This window comes from Crocodylus siamensis, chromosome 2, assembly GCF_052110815.1.
Source record: "Crocodylus siamensis isolate JL-2025a chromosome 2, ASM5211081v1, whole genome shotgun sequence".
Taxonomy (NCBI): Eukaryota; Metazoa; Chordata; order Crocodylia; family Crocodylidae; genus Crocodylus; species Crocodylus siamensis.
This window is the reverse complement of record NC_143396.1, coordinates 56081397-56107973: the sequence shown is the minus strand read 5'-3', so window position 1 is coordinate 56107973 and position 26577 is coordinate 56081397. Positions and strand designations below refer to the sequence as shown.

Here is a 26577-nt window from a genome sequence, read left to right as displayed (position 1 = left end):
CACCTGGGAGCCCTCTCAGCAAAGGGGGCTCTCAGATGTGGGAGCCTGCTTCTTCCAGATGCAGGGGAGCCCAGGATTGGGCTCCCACTACATTGGCAATAAGGTGTAATGGGATTTAATGCACAATCTGCACAATTGCATATGGCATGACTGTATCGATCTCACATTAGATCAAGTTGTGCCTGCATGAGTTCTACATGTGCAAGCATAAAAGGGGCCTAACTAAAATCAGACTACAACTATTTTGAACAATTTTTGAAAAAGCTTAAGTAAAATCGTCAAGTCTGATCAACATACTCACCATTACCATATGGAAATGCACGAGCAGAGCGACCGTCATAACCGGATGAATGTCCACTGTTGAACAGTAAATCGGCATTAGGGTCCTGTTTTACTACTGTCTTGATTCATGAGCATAATACCTAATTTTATTCGTCACAATTTTTACAACTGACAAAACAAACTATGTTAAAAGAGGACATGCTTAAATTCTCCTTTTTAAGCATTAATTTAAAAGAGCAATTTAATTACCAATTGCATTCAACACAGAAGTCATATATACATCTATATTATTTATAGATAATTTTTATGTTAAAAATCATATTAATATATAATACTCACAATTTTTAACATTTGTTTCTAAAACACACCAAAACAAATGTTCTCTATTACATATAAACTATTCTGTCCTATCTTTATAATTTCTATTTCAAGATGTAGCTGATATTTCAAGAAAAAACACTTTCAAAAGATGCTTGAAGAGATGCTCTATACTACAATATCCACTCTGTTTAGTCTTCATTGTTTTTTCTCCCCATTTCAACACACTGCTTTAATTCCAAGAAAATTCAACAAAATTGGCAAAGAAATCAAACTCCATGCCCAAATGCTTGGCAACAAGCAAATCTATGAATGAAACTTTCCTCATACTCTTCCTGTTAAATAAGTGAATCTCTTTTTTTTTTTCTTACACATGTATAAAAAACAGGTGAGCTTCAATGGCTCGTTCTATAAATATTCTGCTGAATCAATTTCACATTTTCATGATGTACTTCTTGCAATGGCAGCCAATTTAAATAGGTAAAATATAGAAAGGCTGAAAAGGACAATATGCAGAAAGAGCTTAATTCAACTTTCAATCATCTTTGATAAGTTTTACTGCTTCCTAGAGAGCTTGAATTAATTATCTTCATCTCATTCAACATATTTACTTATGTGCTGCTTTTTTCTGAAAGTCAACCAGAGTGTAAGAAAACTATTGGATCAGTTTGGTTTTAAGCAACTCTGTAATGAAAGCCTTATGCAACATCTCAATCTTCGTAAAGGTTATATTGAAACCTTGTACCTCCATCAATGATAATTTTCTCTTTTACAGAAATTATACTGTACTGAACAGCCTGTATAAAATATTCCCTACATTAATAAAAAAATAGTAATTAAAAACCACAATAATCCAAAAACACAAACTCCTCAGGCCTTTGTAAACAGTACCTTGTATTAGCTTTGTTCTCTTTAAAGACAGAGCCATAATAAAAGAACTTCGCTAACACATAAAATAAAACCCCAAATCATCTGTGTTAAGACACTGGAGGAAATCAGAGGATTTCCTCAAAGATTTCACAACACTATCCTGGAAGGTGGGTAGGTAGTTTGCTATTCTGTGCTATACAGTACAAGAGGTTTGAGTACCTCCCCTAAATCTGGTGGATTTCAGGGAATCTGCAAAAAGCTAGAGCCAACTGTATGGTAGTCTTATGGTTGCACTCCAGCCTTGATCCCTTACACTACCTGCAAAGGACGTAATCATTAAGTAGGGGGTGCACCAATACAGATTTTGGGGGCTGAAACTGATAGCCAATTTTTAAAGAGGCATATCGGCCGATCCCAATCCAATTTCTGATACATAGCCCTTCTTCAAACTTGAAGAGCTGCGTGCAGCTGTTAAGCCTGTTGTAGTAGAAGGGGAAGAAGGAACAAAGAGGCATGGAGGGGAGGGGAGGCAGATCAAAGCCCCTGCAGTGAAGGAAGAGTGGGGCTGGGGGTAGGGCAGTAGCTGAGGCAGGTGCTGCCCAGCAAGGGCAGGGCACAGGGGAAGGGGTTGTGCCCCCAGATCTGCGTGGGGCAGGGCAGGGCAGGCTACAGCTACGGGCTGGGGCCAGGGTGGCACTAGGTTTTTCCCCAGTGGAGGCTGGACCAGGCTGTGCTTGGGGTGAGGAAGTGGCACTGGGAGGGGGGCTAAGGGAGGGGGCTGCAGTCACTCCAAAATTCACCATGGCTCCCCCACCGCCACCATCACCCACCCCAAGTGCAGCCCCAGCCTAACCCCACCCCATGCAGCCACAGTCCCAGCCTACAGCAGCAGCTCACCCTGCCTGCGCAGATCCAGGGGCACCCCCGGATGAGGTATGGCTCTATCCCATGCCCCGCCCTGGCTGAACAGTACAGGCCCTACCCTCAGCCCCACTCCCTCACTGCAGGGGCCTTGATCTGCCCCCTGCCTTCCCTTCCGCCTCCCCTTCCACAACAGACTTATCAGCTGGATGCAGCTCTTCAAGCTGCAGGGCTGTGTATCAGAAGTCGGATTGGTATAGGCCAATATGCCTTCTTAAAAATCAGTTATCAGTATTAGTCCCAAAAATCTCCACTGGTGCAAACCTACACATTAGATCACGGGAAGGCAATTATTTTGGGCAGAGGGCCCGCATACTGAGTTTTGGCAAGCCATTGAGGGCCGCATGACAGGCAGCCAGGGGCAGATAAATATTAATTTTCTAAATTTTTTAGGAGCCCCGTAGGCCACATAGAATGGGCTGGCGGGCCGCATCTGGCCCACAGACTGCATTTTGCCCACCCATGCATTAGATTAATCTTATGCGCAGTAAAACATCACCATCTATATGTGTGCAGCAATTACTGCACAGTATATTAGTCTAATGCACCATTTTCAAGTACCTGTAACCAGGACAGCTCCCCCTGCCCTCCCGGGGCTTGGGGCCAGCCCCATCTCTCTCAGCTGGGATAGACCTACCCACTGAGCCAGGATAGCTTCTTCTGCTCTCCAGAGCTCAGGGCTAAGCCCCCATATCCCCTGCCAGGACTGGCGCCTGGGGAAACCTGGAGCTTCCTTGGCTGCTGCTCCTGTCGGATTCAATTTGCTCATGACACGGGCTCATGTGTAGACGTGTGCATAGGAGCACTTTAAGAGAGTAGAGAACAATGGTAGACTTGAGATGTAAACTTGATGTTCATGGGAGTATAATAGGGCTGGAAGAGACAGAGCAGAAGACTATCCACTAAAGAATACACCTCTCAAAATTCCAGAGCAGAGCTCACGAGTTCTAGGTCCCATCCCACATCCTTTTTTAAACCAATTACAAAGTATTGCACTCTAGTGGCTAGGCCACCTAGTAGATAATTCTATAAACTGCTAGCAACTGACCTATTAATTCATATAGCAGAGGTACTGTTTATGGACTAAAATGCTCAGTGAAGGCTAATATAGTTTCATGTAATTGAATGCTTACTATTATTTTCACAAACTCTTGCAATATTCTGTACGCGAGGAATTAATCAAAGTTTGCTATTATTCAGATATAATATTATTCAGATATAATATTACTCAGATATAATATGGAGACTACATCTTACTTCATCAAAGGATGGTTGTGAAATACTATGACATCATATTGTGTTGCAGCTTAATTAAGGAACTTTCTAGCCTTTGATGGCCTGAATTTGACTGCCTTTTTGTCATACATATTTTGTTTTGGAAAAAAAGTGGTAAGATTAATTTGGGTAACCCTTTGGGGAACTTGAGAATCTTTGAATAATCATTATATCAACTAATGAAATAGCTGCTTGATGTAGTATATTGGCACCAATATACTTTGATAGTTCTATTGACAGTGAAGTATTTTATACATAACTATATAAACTGTATTAAAACCTGATATTTAGAGTATAACACCGATGAGGGGAAAAAAAATAAAAACAAGCCTTTTATACATAAACAACATAAAAGCTTTGGATATTGTACAAATGCTTAAAATAACTATAACTTTATGGTTAAGAAAGTTGAGAGAGATATTTTGTTTTATGAGAAAATTCAAAAAAAAGGTTACCTTTCTATTGTTGGTATAAGGGAAGGTGGTGGACCTCCAGGAGGGGGTGGAAAGCCTGTAATATTAAATTGGAAAACGTCACAAATTGGCTGTTAAAACAAATCTTTTCTTTGCAAAGGAAAGGGTTGGGGGGAAATAGCAAAATATGAACTATTTTAAGTAACTGACATACAGAATATTCAAGAATATTATAACTATTCCACATCTATCTTGCCAAAAACCAACTGGGCCTACAGCTTCATGTACAGCACTGTATTTATATACTTACCTACTGATAAAAACAAGGAACATAGGCAACTTTGTGTTCTACATTCAAGCTCTACATTTCTTAATAAAATTTCAGAAAATATCTAAATAAATTTACCTGGTGGTGGCACAGTTATTGGTATACCTAAAAAAAAAAAACAAAAAGATGGAAAACTAATCTATTTTTAGTAATAACTAGAGTTCATTATCTGGAAATACAGTAAATATTATGTCATCACATCATTTACAAACAGAGGCATTAGTACCTCATTTCCATGCCCTCAGAATAGGAAGAGATATTGCTATAGATTCCATCAAAACAACAAAACCGAAATCCAGTATGAATCTTGACAACAAGGTTAATTTTTTTTTTTTAAACTAAGCCTCAAGTGCACTTAATAAATTACAAAAATAAAAAAACCCAAATAATCCTCCAACAATGCACAAATTTAAGTCTCATGATTTTTGGAGGGAGAAGAGTAGTTGAATCATGGAATTTTAATGCTTAGGGTTGAAAGAACTGACTAACTTCAGCAGGCAGGCAGTAGTTCTATGAAGTCTCCAACTAATGTCATACTATTCTACATCTATTAATTCTGCATGGTTAAAAAATTAAAATCAACATTTTCCTTTTACAGCCAACTAGTAAGCATGTTCCATCTAAAGTAATGGTTCTCAACCTTTTCCACCTTATGTCCTACCAACCATTTCGTCAAAAAAAACCCTGGTCCCACCATGATAAAAACAAAACTCCACAAAATTGCACTGTTCGAGATATCTGTTGATTCATCTATCTGAAGTGCAAACAACTGATTCAATCAGGCAATGAGCTGAAGTCCCACTTACACAACCTTCGCATCCCACTGGTTGAGAAACACTGCTCTAAAGCAGCCACATGCAGAAATTACTTGTTCTGTTTCTGTGCTTTCAAAATGCATTAAGAAATTATGATTTTTGGGAGCAAAGTTTAATTATGTACACTAAAATGTCCCATAAAACTAACTTAAGTTACAACCAAATACATTACTCTGGTTGGGCTCCAATCTAAAGTCCATTGAATTCAATAGAATGATTTCCATTGACTTCAATGGGCTTTGGATCAGGCCATAGCACCTTATTCTGCAAACCTCACTTACTCATGGGGTAAATATTGAATATTTCAGACTGTTTGTGATTTCATGAAATGCTCTCTAATGAAGTGAGTTCTTGCTCACAAAAGCTTATGCATCTCTAATTCAGTTAGTCTGCAAGGTGCATCTTATATCCTGCCCTCTGCTTGACTACAGATAAACATAGCTAACTACCTCTCTTTACTTGTGAGAGTATTTCTATAGGTTTAAAAGGGAGGACTTTTTGCAGTACCACAGCTTAAGATATTAAGGTCAAAATTTTCAAACTTAGTGTCTAAAAGTTCATGCCTCTAACTGAGATCAACAAGCTAATCCACATATCTTTCAGCAGGAGTTAGGGGTACTCACCATATCTGAATGTCAATTCACTATCCTTAGGCGTCTAAAAATAAAGGGTCCAACTACAGGTACCCACATTCAAAAACTTTAGCCTGCATGTCCTTGCTGAATGTATTAAAGAACTGCTTGAATACAGTCCACAGGCAAGACAGTGTAGTTAATATTTGGCTTAAAACAAAAACCAATGTCTAAAATATAGCTAAAAACAGAATATAATGTTCTGCTTGAAAGATGATGATTTGTTATTTCAATATGAGTGGATTTACAGAAAGTTCCTTGAATTATAAAAACACAAAGTCTGAAATACTCAACTACAATATGAAAACATCTGCTAATAATTTGTTAGACTGTTACAAGACTCCAGATGTGAATATTCTTAACACAGTAAGGACAGTCTCAAAAAACAAAAACTGAAGAAATTAGGGATAATTTAAAATATGCATTTTCCATCAACAGCTATTTCAAAAACTGAACTGAACAATTATCCAAATAATCCATACACCAAACATTTGTTTTAAAATAATGTCCCATCCTTCTCATGTATGTACAAATAAATCCAAATTGAAGATTTAAAAAGTACCAGAACAGTCAGAGAATTCAGAAGTTAAATTAGCTAAAATAGTGTAAACTGGACCCTACTGTGCTTCTAGAAAGGCATTCACTCTAGCAGCATAAGTGATCATCCAGAACAATTTACATGAGCCTTTGCAACACAAGTATGCTTAACAATACTACTTTACTAGTTCATTTATATGAAATAAATTGTGTCAGCTCAGTTTCAGAGATAAAGACTGTCAAGATCGGCTAATGAAATTGGAAGAGCTACACCGTATAAATGGACTAGTGTTTTTTCTACACTCACCCTTATTAGGAATCCACAAAATCATATAAAGCTAGACAATATTAGTATAACACTAAGAGATAAAATATAGAAATGAGTAAGAAAATTCAAGTGATAAAAAGGAATGGCAATACTAACTCTGTATGTTACATACAGAGAACATATCTATTTTTACTTTTCTTGGTTAAATGTAAACTTAAATATAGAAGGCTTTATGAACCTATAACATAAAGTCTACAGAAATAGCAACATCTCATAGACAGGACCCTCCAGCAATCTTAACTTCCAGAATTTTCTGACTTATATGATTAATCTCTTCACCTTAACATTTGTAGTTATGTTCAAATTTCCACATCATTGACAATTACTGCACTTGAACAGTGCATTCTGTTAAGTTTCAGGAAAATATCAGGTCCCCCCCCCACTACAGAATACAGTATTTTAGCTATAAAAACCATCAGGAAACACTTTTTAGGAAAAAAAAGAAGTCCCATAGGTTTAAGTTATATAATCAAGAAAATACATAAATTTAAAATGCTGCACTTAAGACAAAGTCAAAAAGACTTCCTTCCCCTTTTAGACATACACTCTACAGAGTCATACTAAGAATCCTAAGGTTTTATTAAATTAACCTTTTATATCTGTAAATAAAGAATACTAAAATTAGACATACTGATATTTGAATTGATTGCCAAAGCTGGAAAAGTTAATAAAAATTAATTTAGATCTTTTCAGTATTTATGATATTAAACATCACCTTTCAGATTGTTAACATAAAGAAAGGAAGTGTCATTGGTTAAAGACTACTTCACTTAAGATATTTCACTGAACAGACATGGCAGTAGATAGAAATTCATCCCTATTTCACCGTAGCAGGAAATTGGTAGAAAGATCTTTCCCACAATGAGATATGTGTTAAAAATATATAATATAACAATCAGGAAGATCATTCTCCAGTTGTACACTTCTGATTAGTTCAATATATGGAAAATACCCTTAAGGCAAAATCTTCAGCCGAGGATTTCTTTTGAGAGAGGACAGCTTTGAAGCACTGACTTGTTCTTTTGGAATACACAGGCTGGACATATCCATATACATGACCTAATGTTGGGTACATGTCACAATACAGTTCTGCACAGAGATACCCAAACCAGCTCTCATACCAGAGGCAACACGGCAACACAGTATTTCAACCCTCGTTAAGTCACCCTGCTAAGAACACTCTGTAGCATAGGAATACCTGTACTCACAATATTCTGTTCAAGAATACTGCCTTTAATTCACCCACTCAGCTCAAGCCTGTCAAGTACCACAATCCAGATATATACCTTTCCCTCAAAAACTAGCCTTCCAAAATTGGGATGCATGCCTTAAGTGACAAAGCTGAGTTTTTGGCAGGAACAGAAAGATGGAGATGTCATGTCATAAGGTGGTTGATGCTTCTTTCCCCCTCTTCCCTCCAGCAAAGCATAGAGGAAGGGGCAGAGTCAAGGAGGCAGACTGGGAGAGGGGTGCTACCAGGGTGCAGCAGCACCCCACTTTAATTTCTACTCTACCCAACGTTTAAAACCAAGTGCCCAGCAGCCTCAGTGGCAATTCTATTTAGGTATCACTAAGCAAGTCCACTGAATTAATGGATCATTATAATCTACCTGACTGCTGCTAATAAGTGTTAACAGTACTCTCTCCAACAGTCCTCATTCCATTTATTGAGCTATCCTTTCTTTGGCAATTTTGTTGTCTGTTAGCTAATCCCAGTCTTTATTCTCCTGTTTTATAGCCCTGTAGATAGCTTTTTGCTCTTTTCAAAAACTTTTAGATCTGCCTATGGAGCCCAGTCTTCAACAGCAGCTATAATTTCAGCTGAGCATCCAAGAATTGCTGACAATTCAGCTACAATAGGATAAACATGTACCTTTTGCCTGAGCAGGAAAGGGAAGGTGAGTGAGCTGAACATTAGTTTCTGTCCCCGCTCTGTGAGGCCATAACTCTGGAAAAAATCCTTTTTTCTTCATTCTGTCTTTCCAAAAAACAAGGCGTCCATCTTTGGGGACATGTGGTATATGAGAAAATACAGTATTCAATGTGCTTTGTCACTAGAGAACAGTGCCATAATGTGATCTTTTAATATTCAGAAATAGTGTAAAATTATGTGGTCTGCTTGAATGATAATGAAAGAATTCAAAAATATTTTAAAAACTGTTAAGTACATAAAAGCACAACTTTTTACATGCAATATTAAAATGAAAAAGGAAATAAACTTAAAAATCTTTATCATATAGTACCCATAATTTTCCCCATTAGATTTGAATTAGCCCAGCACTTAAAGAAACATCTTTTGCCACAGCCAATTAGATAACTTTTCTTAGAGTATATCACAGCTTTCCAGGTTCAGTCTTTTGAACAACACCAGTACTACTTCCTCAAAAGACATTTGCATCACAGGAGCATAAGTGAATAAAGTACAAGAGACAGAACTTCAAAGCAAGATCCTTTTTCAAAGAGCTTCTGGAGGATGTTTTATATTTGGAATACTTAAATTTTCTGGCAAGTAGTCCCAGTTTAATATTAGGTAACAACGGTGGGATTTTTCCACTGAACCTAGGAGGGATGGCAAATTCTATTTTAGTAACAGCTTTGAAGATAAAGAACTGGCAGCAGCACAATTAAAACACAGGCCTGAAGGAACCAAAGCCACAGCTCTTAATGGTTATTTTCAAATTTACTCAAAGCAGGAGAGGATGTTGAAGGAGACTTTCTGAGCAAGTGCATGTCATAAACCTGTCTGTAAAACATAAGACTAAAGCCAAACCTGCCTGATGGATCTGTAACATGTGTTTATTTCATTTAATGTTTAATCTTGATGAAGATGAAGGGTTTTATAAAAAACATTACAGTATACCTATATGAATCATCTTACTTCTTAGTAGGCAAAAAGGGAGGTCAGCTTCAATTTTATTTTATGCAACACTTATTCTTTTTTCTCTTCCCCATCACAATAATGAAAATAATTACTTTCAAACATGTTCCAAAAGACTATGCATTATTTTAATGCTCTGGCACCCAACTAACCTAGCCCAATGGGCTGAATGAATGGCACGAGGTTGGGTTGTGAGGTTGGACCTAGACTGAAGATCACAGTCTTGCCCACAGGGCTCAAATTTGGTGGCGGCAGTGTTAACTGCTGCAGCTCCTGGAACCATGGCAGCCACCGTTCACCCTTCCACCAAATTTCCATCCCTGAAAGATGATTGAGCTCTACACTCCAAAAAGAGAAGGCAGAGCTCCACACAGGTCCATAAATTTGGCAGCAGAACAAGAGGTGGCAGTGTTTAGTTGTAGTGGCTCCAAAAATTGCAGCAATTAATGCTGCTACCACTTGCCACACCACCAAATTTCCAGACTTGTGGGAACGCCCATGAGCCAGATGACAAAGCACCATGGGTCACATCTTGGGTCACCCTGTTTTAATGGAAAGGTCATTTTTAAATTGAAGTGTGGTTAGCACAGTCTTTAACCATAAAAAAAAACAAAAAAACATCAATGCCCAAGGACAGTACTGGAAACTACGTGGGCATATCGATACCAGTTTTATGTAGTCCTCTCTCTCCTTCCTAAACACACACACACACACACACACACACACACACACACACACAGAGCGAGAGAGAGAGAAAGACAGAGCACGCGAGAGAGAGAGAGAGAGTGACAGCGAGAACAGGGCAAGTGAAAGATTTCATTTTAATGTTCTACATTCTCTAGGTTTCATGTTTTTTTGATACAGGCCAGAGTAGGAGCTAATGGGCATTTATACACATATATTTTCATGCCGGGACAGGCCGGAGATTCGCACGCGAGCTGACGTGCATTGCACTGCATCGCATATAGTTGTATAAGTGGTGAAATATGTGTCACTGAGCAAAAAATGGTGGCGGTGTGCTTTTGAACTAAAACACCTTTGATGCGTCTTAGTTCAAAAGTGCGTTGCCACCATTTTCTGAGTGCTGACATGCATTTCGCTGCTTATACAACTGGATGCGCTGTAGCACTGGGTGCTTTTAAAAGCGCCTGGTGCTGCAGCGCAAACGTGTACAAATGCTGAATAGTTCTAAAATGATCAATAGTACCTGAAAGGAATCTGACTTTGTCTTCCCTGAAAAGGTCCCAAACCACTGAGAGACTAAGAAAAGCCAGAGCACAGAAGGAGAACTGGAAGAGAGACTTCTAGAAAAGCACCAAACAGAAGAGGAAGCAAAGGGACAGGTGGGCAAGTCCTCTGAAATGTCAGGGAAAGGAATAGAAGGAAAAATTGTTCAGCAGTGGACAAAAAGCAAGAAAGATAAGAAAGAAAGGAAAGGAGCATCTCCCAGTTCTACTCTACTTTAAATCAGTCTCTTTCCTGAAGAATGATTTCCTCTCCCCTGCTGCAGTGACTTCCTACTCAGCTGTGTGTCTGCTCAAGAGCTTCCTCCCCGATCTCTGCAACTCTTTTGGCATCCACCTCTCCAAACTCTTTTCAGTCTTACTCCTCTTTAAAATATACCACTCAGTAAGGGTAATAAAAGGCCAAATATTCACAAAGGCTCCAAGTTTAAAGAGAGACTTTCAGAGATGGAAGGCCCAACATTTAAAATGTTTCTATTTTAAATATCGCTTTCATATCTATACATATATAGGAGAACTTCCACCCTACCACTCCCACTTCAGCTGTGAACAAAGAATAACCGTTCTGAATACAATTTTAGCATTACAAATAAGACATTTAGAAGAATTTTAATTCATTTAAAAAACAAGTATTGGAAATATTACTTCCTTGTTTCAATTATGAAAATGTTTACCTGGTGGAGGAATCAGAGGTGGAGCAGTACTGACAGTTGGAGGGGGTGGGAGGAATGGGGGGGGTGGAAGGTGAGTAGGTGGAGCTCCTGGAGGGAAAAATGGAGGTGGCTTGGTAAAATTGTCTACTTCAGCATTAGATCGTTCTGAAAGAACCTGTAAAATATCAAACTACAGTTACAATTACTACATAAAGAAGTTTTGGAACATAGGTTGTTCTCTCTTTCCAGTTATCACATGAGGGAAGAGAATATACATAAGCACAAGATGCTGTCTTATATATGTATGTAAAGAACATTTTAAAATAAATTTTCTATGAACCAAAATTGAACTTTTAAAAGAAAAATATATATTTTAATTCCTTTAACAAAATTATACATGAAATTGGAGTTAGTGTTGAGAAAACTCAGTGAAAACTGCACTGTAACTACTACTTTAAAAGTAAATCTTAAGATAATAAAATATGGAAATACAGTCAATGTATCCAGAAAGCTTTAACACTGCCTTGTAGTGATACAATGAAGGAAACAGAATACTAAAAACCTAATTAAAATTGATTTTTGAAGTTAGTCTGGAACTATCAGCACCAAAATGCCTCATTACACATAGTGAGAGCTAGTCAAACAATGAAAGAATTTTATTCAAGTGCCTTTATTTATTGAAAGCCACATATTCCTTCAAGTCAGTTAATTTTTAGGATTCTTAAATTACCTAATAGAATGTGAGAACTCTCTTGATAATATCAGTATTACTTTTTCCGGGGGGGGGAGGGGGGTGGAGTGTAAAGAGTATAATTTTCAATATAACACTGCCATATAACTGACAACTATTACATTTAATTGTGTTTATATTCTATGCAGACTCAAGTCAATATGGCTTCTGGAAGCATAAATCAGGACCAAGTTGGACCGCTGTTTCTTTTTACTAAGTAGTCCCTATTTATGTTGAAGTGAGATGAAATATTTTAATGCAGTTTGGATTTCACTGCAAAGAAATTTTACTGGAGTTAAATGCAACATGCTAATTTAAATATTTGTCTTTTCCCTTGGTTATTCCTCTTTAAATCATTTATTCAATATAATATAAACTTTTTTAAATCAGAAGTTGGAATGAAAGAAGGAAAAGCCTTTTCTTGGTCAGTGAGAGGATGCATAAATCCACAATATGAAACCTGTATGTTGCTGTTTTCATTGGCACGTCGTCTTCCTTCTACTCTGCTGATAGTGATAGTCTGCCCAATTACATCTATGGTACCAGACAACCTCCTGTAACACAATACAAAACAGAATAACCAAGTAATACTCATGAATTTATCACAGATCTTAGAATAAGGAAAACAAAGGCAAACAGTAGTTGCATCTATAAAATCTTCTATTATATACAATTCACAAGGAATTTGAAATTTCAAATAAAGCTAGATACTAAAGATTCACTTCATTTATTGAATTTCACCACCTCAGCTTTCTTGTTTCTTTAGTATTAAGGAAAGTGGAAGCATAGCCTTCTCTAAAGCATAACTATTTCCATCCTCTCCTTCTATCCCTAAAGAGGTATGGAATATAAGTTTCTGTCCTTAATTTAAAAAAATAAAATAAATCAGGGATATGGCAGTTAAGTGCACCAGTAAAACATTTTGAAACAAAGTGCATCTTAACAGAACTTCTGCAAAAGCTAACAAAAATACATGTGCGATATGCAACTACCAAAATCCAGAATATTTAGTGTTGGGGCTGCAGAAATGGAACTTGTAATGATCTAGAGAAGATGGAAGGAAGGACAGGCAAGGTAAATAACAAAGCACTCAAAGTGTTAGCCAACTCTACTGTACATACTGTAGATATTGCAGCACATATCACATGAAATCACCCATTATTTTTGGTCGCGTGCATTATCTAGACTCACTGTCAAATACAACAAAGTACTAGAAGCCAGGACACCTGCGTTATGCTCTCGGGTTGTTAGTTTAGCCTTAGACTGAGAAACCATTTAATTTAAGCCATGCTTTTCTGCCTTAGCTTATCAAAATGTAGAAATGGGTTTTCTGAAGCTGCCTCTAAATTGTTCTAAGTTAAGTTGCCATTCTAAATCAATCCAAACACGGAGTAATATCAAACACTCAGCCACTTAGTGGATTTAATTCTATTAAAAGTAAATTAACAGGAAGATACAGTTCTGCCTACAAATCTCCCCAAACTTTCTTGTTTATACATTTTCTATTACTTCCCTTGCATCCCAGTGGATAATCCACTTGTACCACTAAGTGAGCAGAGCATGTGTTGGCTTTGCTGCAAGGGAGCTTGAGAGGGGTGTATCAGATAAATACTACCAGCCAGTTACAGAATACTACCATCCACTTTTAAAACGCTTTAACATCCTTGAGCAAAAGGCAGTATATACTGAAAACAGTAACTGTTGTATACCAATAATGCTGCTAAATGAAATGGAATTTCAAGAGACTGTTACTAGACTCCCATCTTAAGTGTGTAAAAGTAGGCTGCCAAACATGCATGAAATCATACTGATCTCAGTAGGGTCACCACATAGCAAAGCACACCCGTTTTTCCAAATGTAGGATCAGACCTTTGACCAATAGCTACTTTTAAGTATTAGCAATATTTTCCTTCTGGTAAAAAAGTATGCGTCTTTTTTTTTGTTGTGAAGAAGGGTGTTGTTTCCATTTCTCATTTAAATATAATCAGAAGAATCCTTGTATGTAAAATTAGGGAAACATTAAGAGGTCTTCACCATAGCAGATTATCCATATGTTATTTCACCACTAACCTATCTTGTTTACTCAAACTAGAATAAAAGGATATGGTCAACCTGCAATTTGCCAGACTGTTTCAAACAACTACATACTTTGCAATTTTTTGGTTTACAATCAATTTTTTACTACTCTATTTTGAGACAAAATAAGGAAAAACTAACCTGTCTGTAATGTGTAGATTATATAGAAGAAACTGTACAAATGGCTAGACACAAGACGATGACTCTAAAATGCATGCTCTAAATTTAGACACAGAAACTTTTCTTGGAAAACCAATTTTAATTCAACTTCTCTCTGAAATACTGTCTCCTTTAATAAAGCACCTCAAGAGTTATGGACAAGCTACAAACAGAATTTAAAAAAAAAGTTCTCACTTTTCACAACCTAATTAATTTAAAAAGTTTGCCTTATTTACTTCAAATTTTGAAAGTCTGGTGATGACAAGTCTGGTAAAAACAACAATTATTTCTCTTTAAGAATGGAATGCTTCCTACAACACTAAGCAGATGACAATGTCAAAAAAATTATACTCAAAGCATTTATATTCAAAGAAAGAAAATGTGAAGTATCATATTAAAAAGCTATGATCCTATGATTTATAATATTGATTTAATTCCATTTTTTGGCAAGGTCCCTTCCACAACAGTTTGAACCTGGGTTTTAGAGACCATCTGTCATTTATTGACTAAATTTCATATGACAAAGGATTACAGAGCATAAACCCTTAACTAGTTTTGGGTACACATAGCTTGAGATATTAATGTAAGTATTTCTATGCTCGGCTCCACAATACTCAGGTTTGGGAGTAGCATTCTTTCAAACAAATGTGGTATCAACTCCAGCCTTCTCAAGCAGTATTGCTTCCAGAATTAAAATGGAAGTAAGAGAATGGGATGGGAAGGGATACATTTGGGTGATATCTCATATTGGACTAGCTGCATAGTTGGGAGAGATCTTAGGCAAGCTTGCAGGCAAGCTTCCAGGCCAAAGGTACTGACGATGAGCACCTTTTGCTCAGAAGCTTGTCTGAGATCTCCGCTGGTCCAATTAAAAAATAATCACCCCCAAAAAATCTTGCCTCTCATTTTCTGGAGCAACACAGCTACAACACCACTCCAACACTATCACAACATGAGATGGGATGACAGTTTCAGTATCTCTGAAGGACTAGGAAAGGTCAGTTTCTCCGTCTATTCATTTTGGCCTGTCTTCTGATAGTGATGAGTCGCCAGGAACACACTGGTTTCCAATAACATTTCAGGTGCAATTCAAGGTGCTGTTTTTTATCTATAAGCCATGAAATGGTCTGGACTCTACATATCTAAGGGACTGTCTTCTCCCTTAGACTCCACTGGGATTCCTATGGTCAGCTGAGTGCAATTTCCGTTGTAGCTGATTATTATTATATTTTTTGATAACTATGCCTTCAGACCAGGGCCCCAGATGCCTGGGTTCCCCTCCTGTGAGCCAGGGTGACCCTGGACACAGCCCCATCTTCTCACTGGCAGGCTGGGCTGGAGAATAGCGGAGTAGGTGCCACGGTGTCCCAAATGCTGGCATGGTACAAACTGCGGGCTGGCATTGTAAAAGGTGCCAAATGCCACAAAGATATGACTGGGGCAGGGAGAAGTGGGCCTAGCTGCCCTGCCCAGCCCAGCATGACTCAACCTGCAGTACCCAGGGTCCATCCCCCAGCTCCTCAGTCCAGCTGGGTCTTGTTCTTCCCAAGGCTAGGTCCCTTCAGTTTTCCTCACATGGCACAGGGGCTTGCCATGCCCCTGGCAGTGGCAGCACCAGGAAGGGAAGGGGCCCTTCCCCTCCTGGAGTCCAGCTGCCAGGACCCGGGGCCCCGCTGCAGAGGAGTGGCCCCATTTCTCCAGCCTTAGAATAGTCCTGTGGGCCTACCCTGGGCAGAGGAAGGAGAGCCTGGCCCAGAGACCACCCAGGCCTGGGCAGCCAGGAAGGCTCCCACCTTTCTCCCTAGCCCTGCAGGGCAGGCTCAGGAAGCTGTCCCCAGGCTGGGGCTCAAGGGCATCATGTAGAAGAGCAGAGGCTGAAAGGCTTCGTACACAGCCAGCTGCAGGCACTGCTAAGCTAGCCCCACCTGATGCAACTGGCACGGGAACTTTCACATGTGCTCCAGAAGCCGGGTAAGCTCTTTGAAAAAATTATCCTGGCACACATCCAGGAGGGCCTTGCGGGGGAATGCATGCTCAGGGGCAACCAACATGGGTTCATCAGTGGCAGGTCTTGTCAGACCAACCTGGTGGCCTTTTACGATCAAGTCACCAAATCATTAGACGCAGGGGTTGCTGTGGATGTAGTCTTTCTGGACTTCCGGAAGGCTTTCGACACTGTCTCTCACCCTGTCCTCATCAAAAAGCTGGGAGACTGTGGTGTCGATGCCCACACAGTCAAATGGGTCGCCAACTGGTTGGAGGGCCGCACCCAGAGGGTGGTAGTGGATGGGTTCTTCTCGACCTGGAAGGATGTGGGCAGTGGGGTTCCGCAGGGCTCGGTCCTCGGGCCCGCACTGTTCAACATCTTCATCAGTGACTTGGATGATGGGGTAGAAAGCACCCTGTTCAAGTTTGCTGATGACACTAAGATGTGGGGGGATGTGGGTGCACTAGAAGGGTGCAATAGGCTACAAGCTGACCTTGACAGGTTGCAACGGTGGGCGGATGAGAATAGGATGGGGTTTAACACTGATAAGTGCAAGGTGTTGCACATGGGGAGGAAGAACCGGCACCACACTTACAGGTTGGGGAACTCCCCTCTTGCCAGCACGGAGACGGAAAAGGATCTTGGAGTCGTCATTGACTCCACGATGAACATGGGCCGGCAGTGTGGGGAGGCAGTCAAGAAGGCCAACCGTACCCTGTCATGCATCCACAGATGCATCTCGAGCAGGTCCAGGGAGGTGATCCTACCCCTCTATGCGGCACTGGTCAGGCCGCAGCTGGAGTACTGCGTCCAGTTCTGGGCGCCACACTTCAAGAGGGACGTGGACGATATGGAAAGAGTTCAGAGGAGGGCCACTCGTATGATCAGGGGTCAGCAGGGCAGGCCTTATGAGGAGAGGCTACGGGACCTGAACCTGTTTAGCCTCCACAAGAGAAAGTTAAGGGGGGACCTTGTGGCCTGCTACAAACTGGTCAGGGGGGATCAGCAGGTATTGGGGGAGTCCCTGTTCCCCCGTGCGCTGCCAGGAGTGACTAGGAATAATGGTCACAAACTGGCGGAGGGTAAGTTTAGATTAGATATTAGGAGACGCTACTTCACAGTCAGGGCGGCTAGGGCCTGGAACCAGCTTCCAGGGGAAGTGGTGCAGGCTCCTAGCCTGGGGATTTTTAAAAGGAAGTTAGATGAGCACCTTGCCGGGGTCATCTGACCCCGGTGCTCTTTCCTGCTAAGGCAGGGGGTCGGACTAGATGATCTACCTAGGTCCCTTCCGACTCTAGCAACTATGAAACTATGAAACTATAAGCTTTAATTACAGCTGCGCTAATTCAGCAACTCTGCATTTTGGTGCAAAATTCCAAAACTAAAAACTGGAGAATGCAGTTTTAAGAGAAATGCACAATCTTCTAACAAAACATTTAAATAATGGCAGTAAAGGAGCAGACTATAAGATATCAAATCAAAGAAAATGAAATATAACACCAAATTACTTAAGTCAATACTCTATTATTGATTAAATATCCAGCTATTAGGAACTAATATTTTAAAGACTGAAAAATGTAGAATAATAGCAGAACTTTAAGGCAATTTTAAATTGGAAATTTTGCTGTTTAGATTCTGTTGCTTTTTTCTGCTATGGCCCTGTATTTACTGGTCAGTAAAAATGAGACTAACGGAGCCCTATCAAACCTATTAAGAAGAACAGGTTGACACACATTCACAGATACAAATGCCAAATCATTCAGTTAGATTGCCTGTATAAGCACAAGCCATAGGAGTTCCCTGAATTATTTGCTCTTCAGTCTACAAAGAACTCAGCCTGACAGTTCACAACTATATGGACCAAAATACTCCATTTTACTACTCAAAATTAATTTTCTGAATTTGGAAAACTTTTTTGTTGCTCTTTCTAGCAGTTGTAGTTTGGTACAAACGTAGAAGTGTATAACCTATCACATCCTGACTCCTTATTCTAGGTCATGGGTGTCCCGGGGGAATACAAAACTATTCTATCTAACTCACTGATAATCTGGCAACCTACCAGAAGTGATTACCAGTAGCAGTCTGGCAACCTACCAGAACAACATACCATAGAATTAAGGGTGGACGTGGTCTTTGGTGACAAAGATCCAGGCCCATGCAGCCTGAAGATGAACCTGTGCCACTGCCTCCCCATGAACTGACTGCAGCTGCTGGCTCCATAGTTCCAGCCTGGGGACAAAGGTGAGTTTTGATACCTCTGTTCCAGGTCCTACAGAGTTGAGTAGGCACAACTATGGCCTACTTCTTTCTATGGATTCTGTTAAGGTCTCCATAGAAGTGAAAACGGAGGATGAGTCATACAAAAAATACATCTCAAAGAATCACAGTTACTGTTTTTACCCAGTCTTTTTAGTTGGAGTGGTAGTATATGTTATATATTGGTCATCAGGAAGAAATGTACAGCTAGAAGAAATCTCATCTACATCAGAATTTCTCCCCATTACATAATGAAACTATGCTTCTTTTTTCTTCTTTTCTTATAACCTAATGAAGTAGTTGTCAATCTTTTAGACTCAAGCACTGCTTCCATAACATTTACGAATTAAGCAGCACATGTAAAAAATGAATTTATTACAATGCTTACCTCTTCATGCAAGGGCAAGATGGTTTAGGGGTGGGAAGAGGAGGTGGAGAGCAAACACTTACCATACACCTCACAGCACCCTTAGCAGGATCTCACAAAACCCCAGGCTGCTGTGTCACCCTGCTGAGACTCACCAATGTAATATAATAGTGTATTGCATTACGTTATTGCACTGCATTTTGTGTTGCATTATTGCTTTTTATTTCCATTGCTAATCCAAGCTCATTTTATCCATACAAGTTTTAGGTGTTTCACAGTTTAAAGCGCTACAAAGCAGTCCTGGAGGTAAGATAACTACAGTGCCAAAAGTCACCATCCTGATTTGGAAATGAAGGATAAATATGTCAAGAAGTTCAAAGCCCACCATGGGACACCCCTATGCCCTTTCTTCTTTGGCAGAAAAAACAAATGGAAATAAAAACAGCTTCCCTTGAATTCTAAAAGTACTACCTCTACCTGACCTAAGTTCTGCAAAGGATATGAGGCTTACATAGTCACAATAAGATTACTTGGTACTGAGAACAACTTTGATACCAAGATAAAATACCAAAAACCAACTTGGTAATTGAAAGGTGCAATTTCTTTGACAAAGAATAAGCCTGACAATGCACAGAAGCAGCGTTGCTCACAGGAACACCAGTAGAGAAGCCACTATTCAAGCTCAACAGCTATTTTATCTGAGACTGTGATGAGACTTTAATCAAGCACTCCAGTAGAACTGGACAATTTAGCAAGTGTCAGGGATGTGCCCCTCACCAAGGACAGTAGCTTTACAAGAGAGGGAGGCTTAAATCCTAGAGACTCAGTCAACTGATTCAACCATCACATCTTGTATGCCAGTATTAGGGGTATGTCTTAGAGAATTTTTTTTGGTCATAAAACACTATGGGGGGGGGGGGGGAGTATATGACTACAATCTAATTTAAGCCAGAATAAGCAGACACTACACAGGCCTCTTCCTGCCTTGAGCATTAAGGAAAGTACTGAAAGGAAGCTGGGCCTGTTTTGTTCATATAGCACTTGAACACAAAGACAGCTCCATGGACACTGCAGACCAGGCCGGGCAAAATACAGCCCACCAGGCAATTTTATTCAGTCAGTGGTCCGGCACCCACCAATTAACTGCATCTGGCCCAGCCCATGGCTGCCCCATTGTGCTCCACCTGGGGCATAGCCCTTACTACTCCTGCTGGAGCAGCATGCTTTGCTCCCAATCTTGTGTGTGGGAGGGCCCCAGCTCCATCCACAGCCCTGACCAGTGCACAGCTTCTGGGTGGGGCCACTGCTGCCACTGCCTAGGGAACTGCTTGGCTCCCCTGGCCTCCAGTGGCTCCTCTTTGTGTCCCTACTGCAGTACTCCAAGAAGCAGGCAGGGAGGTGGCAGCAGGCGTGGGGGAAGCTGCAGCTGGGTAGAAGAGCAGAGCAGAGGCCAGTGGGAATGTTGGAGCCTGGAGCACAGGGCCCACATCCAGCGAAAGCATGGAGCCTTGGTCAGCCCAGTTCCATTGTGCGGGGCTCCCCGAGGTTCATGTGCAGCTCCTGGAATGATGGAGCTGGCAGCCTTCCCTGCCACCATGTGCAGAAACTGGGACTCTGCTAGAAGTGGCAGGGAGCTCCGTGCAATGGAGAAAGGCTGGCTCAGCCCCACTGCTTGTTTCCCAGCGAAGGCTAAGGAGCTGCACATGGCACTAGGGAGTGAGGCTGGGCTGCCAGCTCCATCGTGCTGAGCTCCACCCCTTTCCCCCCCCATAGAGCATGGCTTTAGCTGAGTCCCAAGAGCCGCATGCGAGGTGTAGGGAGTCCTGAACAATAAAGCTAGTGGCCTAGCCCCACTTTATGGCACCACTTGTGGCTCCCAGAACACCTTCTCTACACCCGCACCACAAACCCCACTCCCTACCCCCCCACACAGCCACACCTCCCCAAGAGCCACACCCACCTCCCCACAAACCCCATACCAATCCAAACATCTCACACCCCCACAACCCCACACCTATCCACACACCCTCACCACACAACCCCCAACCACACCCTACACATAATATACAAGAGTAAGCCTTTATTTTGCGATATTATGCAAATCACCTGTAGATACATACTACATAAATGCATGTAAATCAGGACAAAAATATTTTTTGAAATAAAACTGAAATATGTTAGAGCAGGTGTTTGATTTTTAGTATATTTCATAGATTTCACAGACATTAGGGCTGGAAGGTACCTCATAAGATCAAGTCCAGTCCCCTGCCCCAGGGACAGGAACTCAGCTAGGGTCAAAGGATCCCAGCAAGATAAGCATCCAAATGTTTCTTAAAAGAGTTCAGAGTAGGTGCCTGCACCACCTCTGGAGGCAGTCTGTTCCAGACCCTGGGGGCTTGGACAGTAAAGAAGTTTTTCCTTATGCCCAGCCTGAAACAGTCTTGGAGAAGGTTGTGACCGTTGGTCCTTGTCATCCCTGGGGGTGCTCTGGTGAACAGACATTCCCCCCAGATCCTGATGCAAGCCTCTTATGCACTTACAGGCTGCTACCAGGTCACCCCTGAGCCTGAGCTTTTCCAGGCGGCAAGGGGAAGGCCTTCTGGTGACAAGGATCAGGAGTTAGGGACAGGACTTCTGGTCCCAAAATGGTGATCAGGGGGCAGGGCACCTGTCAAGGGACAGTGCTAACACTGTGGCACTTGACAGCTCATCAAAACTCAGTAAGTAGCCCTCCAGCTGAAATAATTGCCCACCCCTGCTGTAAACCAATATCATGGATGTTGGAGGCATGCACATGAGTGGAACTGTTGTATAACCTGAATGATCCAGCAACAGTGAATGGTTCCACTCTAGCCAAAGAACAGCTATTCATATGTCATTTTATTCACACCACCACTATTCACCAAGGAATTGAATGCAAAGGACCATATTTTTCATATGGTGAACAGCATGTGTTTAGTTTTCAATCAACAAAAGGAAGGAAAAATGTGATGCAGCTCTGTTTGGAAGTTCTTAACAGACATAACCGACTCCTATCTTTACCAGAAATGAAATCATGAGCAATAAAATATATTAACAAAAACTGAACTTTTCCAAAGATATAGGTACAAAATATGTCAGGGACCAATTATTAAGCTACTCACTACTAATTATTATGCATTTATATCTCACTTTAGAAGCCACTGCCTAATAAAATAATACTTTGTTTCTTCTTGTGCTGTCACCACAGGCATGTTTTTAGGCTGCATCTGACTCCTTCACAATTGTCAGGTATTTATTTTGAGACTAGCAGATTTAAGACTGTCAAATTCATTCATTTGTTTAACTATACATAGCAATTAAGAAAGAAATATGGGTTAAAGTTTGTTCTGCACATATTGAAAAGATATTAATTAAAAATATTTTAAGATCTTTGAAATTTCACCCCTTGTTATATGCTAATTCACAGAATTAGAGATATTTTTCCTACTCATTTCTATGTTCATTGACATTTATTGAACATTTCTTGGAATACTGTAAAACAGAATGCTGACAAATGATTTTCGAAATGGCAAGATATCTTTGTGCTAATGGAGAGTTCCACTGTGACATACAACAGCTCATTTTCTCTTTTTTAGTAATAAAATTAGAAGAATAGACAGTAAATAAATAATTAAGAAGTTTGGGGAGGTCAACTGGAAAAGTGGTTCTCTCATACCTGGCTGACTCGTAATAAAAAAAAATTACTAAAAAAAAAAGTTATATTAATAGCATTTCACCCCACTTAAAATTAAATGTATACATGGTATAGAAACAGGCAAATTTTGGAGGGTGTGTGGTCAGTTGGAAGGATTCTACCAAATGTGGTGCGACATGCCAGATTAAGCTGTTCTGGAAAAAATGTTGGAGACATGGTGAGGGAACTAACAGGATGTCAACTATCAGATAACCCCTTGGCCCTACTGAACCTTTCTGAGAACTCTGCAATACAAGTATTATAGGGAACTGATCACATCTTCCAGTGGCTGCAAGAACTGCAACTGCAAAAGCCTGGAAAAGAAGTGATACCCCTAAAATCACTGACTGGGTTTAAAAAAACAAAAACAAAAAACCCCCAAAACTTTGGGAAGTTTTAGGACAACTTCTCCATTACTATCAATTCAGTATTCTACAGACCAAAAACGACAAAAATGCTTACTTGGAAATCTAGCAGAAGTTCTGGAATTTGCTAAAAAAATAAAAATAAAATAAAAACTCTCCTGCCTCCACACCAGGAAGTTTGGAAAACAAGTTTGACTATTGAAGTACAAGTTCTATGTGCTAACACATTAGAATAAATTTAATATTTAAAAAACACAGATGAGTAGAATATAATGACACTGGTGTTGTACAGGAGCTCTAGGGAAGTGGGAAGGAAAAGTTAAAAAATTAATTTCAACATAAAAAAAAATGTTATGGAGAATTACATCAGCTATTACTTGAATAGAGGAGATGAGTTTTTACATCTAGATTGGAAATGAAACTTTTCAATTTTATACCTAAAGTGTTCAAGAGATACCATTTTTAATAACTTTACAATATAACCTAAGAAACATACTACTCAGCAAAAAACTAACAGAAATGTGGCTGGTTAAGCCAGCCTGGAATATGCTCATAAATTTGTTCATGATCCAGGAAGTGATCTGTTCAAGGAGTTTTTTCAGTGTTTTAAATTTTTTACAAACACGGGTAGATCTCTCTGCTAAGCTGCTAAAAATTTCTAAATGATTACTGTATTTGGCCACGGTCTTGCATATGTACCAAATCAACAGTGTCAAAAATACTGACATTTTCCTTGGCCTGCAGGGCTCTGGAGAGCCTGGAAAGTAATAGCTGTTTTAACCCAAATCCTACTGGTTGTAGGTCTGCAACTGGCTTGCAACACAACCAGATTTGGCCCATAGAGCTGGGAAAGCTTGACACCCTTGTATTAAATCATTTCGAATAAATTCTTTTTTTGTTTTGTTTGAGGATTATATATTATATCATTAACCTACTGAATGAGTTTAATTTTCCATTTAAACCAGGTTCTTAAAAACAAAATCAAACAACTGAACTAAAATAAGAGACATCATCAAAAATGTTCTTCACAAGAAGAACTCTTTCATTACACATTTTCCATACAGGAATATTCATGCTGTGTACACTCATTTCCATTTTTTTTCCAAATTAAACAGCTGTATTCATGGGAAACTGGTATCACCTTAGTCAGGGGGGCACTTGCTCCCTTGTGATCAGTCCCGCCGACCAAGAGGGAGGGTCCCCCTGTCGCCGATCACCGCTTCCGGGAGTGGTTGCGGTTGCTTCTGGGAACAGCTGTAGTGATCAGCCAGTGCTTGCTGGGAGGGCTCTGACACTCCCACCTGCCCCCCTGCCCATCACCTACGCATCAAGCAGGACCAGTCAGGGGTTACACCGGCGCTCTCAGGGGGCACACATGCACCCCCATGCATTGCCACCGTTTGTATTTGTTTTCCATCTTATTTAGTTGTAGATTTTTTATTTTTAATCATCTGATACAACAGCTAACATATGCCTAAATAACCATTACTATTATATACCATGGAGGAAAAGTTATTTGGGTGTTAGGATGCACAGCCGATACAAACACTGAATACAATTGAAAAAAAATCATGTTCAATTTTAGCTTTGCACACATAAATACTATGATTACCACCTGTTTTCAAACTCCCAAATGAAGGAAAATATGTGCTGCAATATCTAGGCATAAGAATATATCCAAGAAGCCACATAGCAGCTCTAAGTAGGGTACATTTGCAAAGGTAAGTGGGACAATTTCTCACCAATGACAAAAACATTGTGTGTGTGTGTGGGGGGGGGGGCGGATGCAGAGGAGGAGGAGAGAAGGGAGGAGGGGAGGAAGGATTTAAAATGTTAAAGAAGGATTGTACCCTATTTTTTCTTTTTTTGTTTCTCTTACCTTATGTCAGGTGATCCGGCCCTCCCATATCGTTCCTGCCATTTCCTGATGCCTGCACTGGCTTTTCTGGAGGCAGTGCTTGTCTGTGCCTGAGAAGAGGCGCTGTTTCTGGTGAGATAAATTTTCTAGGTCTTTCTTTTCTTGTGTCTCTAACTTTTTTGTTCTTTGAGCTCTGCTTGTGTTCCTCGCTCCTAAGCCCTAATGACCCCACACCAATGCCATTCTCTATACTAGGCCATGTACAAGGGTTCATTTCTAGCCAAGAAAAATTTCCACAGCAAGAAATGATTCCTAGAGAGGGAGTTTATCCTGTAACCACCCAATTTCCTTGTTTCTCGTGCTTTCCCAAGACTAGGGTGATCCTGGTCAGGGGAAAGTGTGGGCTTCTCCAGTCCTCCCATTTCCAAGGGGATTGGAGAAGTGGGGCAAAACCCCCTGTCCACTTCTCACTCTGAAGGCCCCAGCCCATTTCCCATACCAGGGACTCCAGCATGCAAAGCAGGCAGGAGGCTTGCAGCACGGTTCCCTCTTCATGCCCAGGAGTCAAGTGGAAAGAACAGTGGGGCAAAGACTCCTGCCCACTTCTCATTCTAGTGACTCCAAAGTGAGAATCAGGCAAATGGCTGGCAGTGCCATTCCTGGTACCTGCAAACTGAACGGATGGCAAGGCAAACACCCCTACCCATCTCTCATAGTGGGGGACTCTGATGGGCAAAGAGCTGGAGGGGAGCAGCTCATAACCGCTCCTCCCCTCCCCCCTCAGTTTATGGAAGGAGTGGGAGCAGCTTCCCCTGAGCAGAGCCTTTCCCTATGGCTCCACTACTCCTAGTCCTGTGGGAAAGCATATTAACATTTATTATCCCCAGAGAAATCCTCCTGGAAGCAACTTTGAATTGGCTGGAGTAAGTTTATTTCTCTCCCTGAATAGCCATTTTTGCTCTGGGAGAAAAAGCTGGAACATCTGTACACTCATGGTTTCTATCAGGAGAGTGACAGTTTTCCTAGCGGGAACAGAACATCTGGACATCTCAATCTCATATTCCTCACCTCTCCTTTGTGCAGCACTTAGCATTAAGAGCTAGCAAGAGTTGAAAGTATTGTTGGTAGCAAATTTATAATGATTAGAAAAATTACAGCTGCTAGTGCCTTGTGCTTTAAGAGATTTTTAAGTGACAAACAGGGATTGTACCTGCAAGCTTACCACCTTAAATGACCCACAGCTAGCTAAAATTCTTATTGTATAGCATTAGAACATTTAATACTTTTTTTTATTAAAATACTAACTTTCTGTCAAAAAAGTAGAGTAGTACTTTCATAACATATCAATGATTGGCAAAGAAGGTGGTAGCACAATGATCATTATATAACTGCTACTATATCCTAAAAACAGAGCTTAATCAAAGAAGTAAGCACTGAAAGTGATCCAACCATAATTTACTGTGCACATCTCTGCCAGTCACTGAAAGAAACATATTTATGAATTACTAAGTTTCATCTTAGCATTTTTAGAAACAACATTTTTCTAGCACAGAAATTGCTTTTAACCAAC

The 26577-nt window shown here is 40.4% G+C and overlaps 1 protein-coding gene across 9 annotated transcripts in view; it reads right to left on the bottom strand.

Annotated features, from left to right (window-relative positions):
- Positions 1-26577, bottom strand: part of FIP1L1 (factor interacting with PAPOLA and CPSF1) — a 77420-nt gene that overhangs the window by 22181 nt on the left and 28662 nt on the right. For 3 of the 9 annotated variants that reach the window (XM_090035927.1, XM_090035926.1, XM_090035928.1), the window contains 7 exons: positions 25029-25136; positions 12685-12778; positions 11516-11669; positions 8593-8721; positions 4486-4512; positions 4122-4176; positions 302-357 (listed from right to left, as the gene is read on the bottom strand). In XM_090035927.1, coding sequence (XP_089892053.1) covers positions 302-357; positions 4122-4176; positions 4486-4512; positions 8593-8721; positions 11516-11669; positions 12685-12778; positions 25029-25136 — 623 coding nt within the window. The remainder of the gene's footprint in view (positions 1-301; positions 358-4121; positions 4177-4485; positions 4513-8592; positions 8722-11515; positions 11670-12684; positions 12779-25028; positions 25137-26577) is intronic. The other 6 variants (XM_090035929.1, XM_090035931.1, XM_090035930.1 and 3 more) reach the window with 3 other exon arrangements.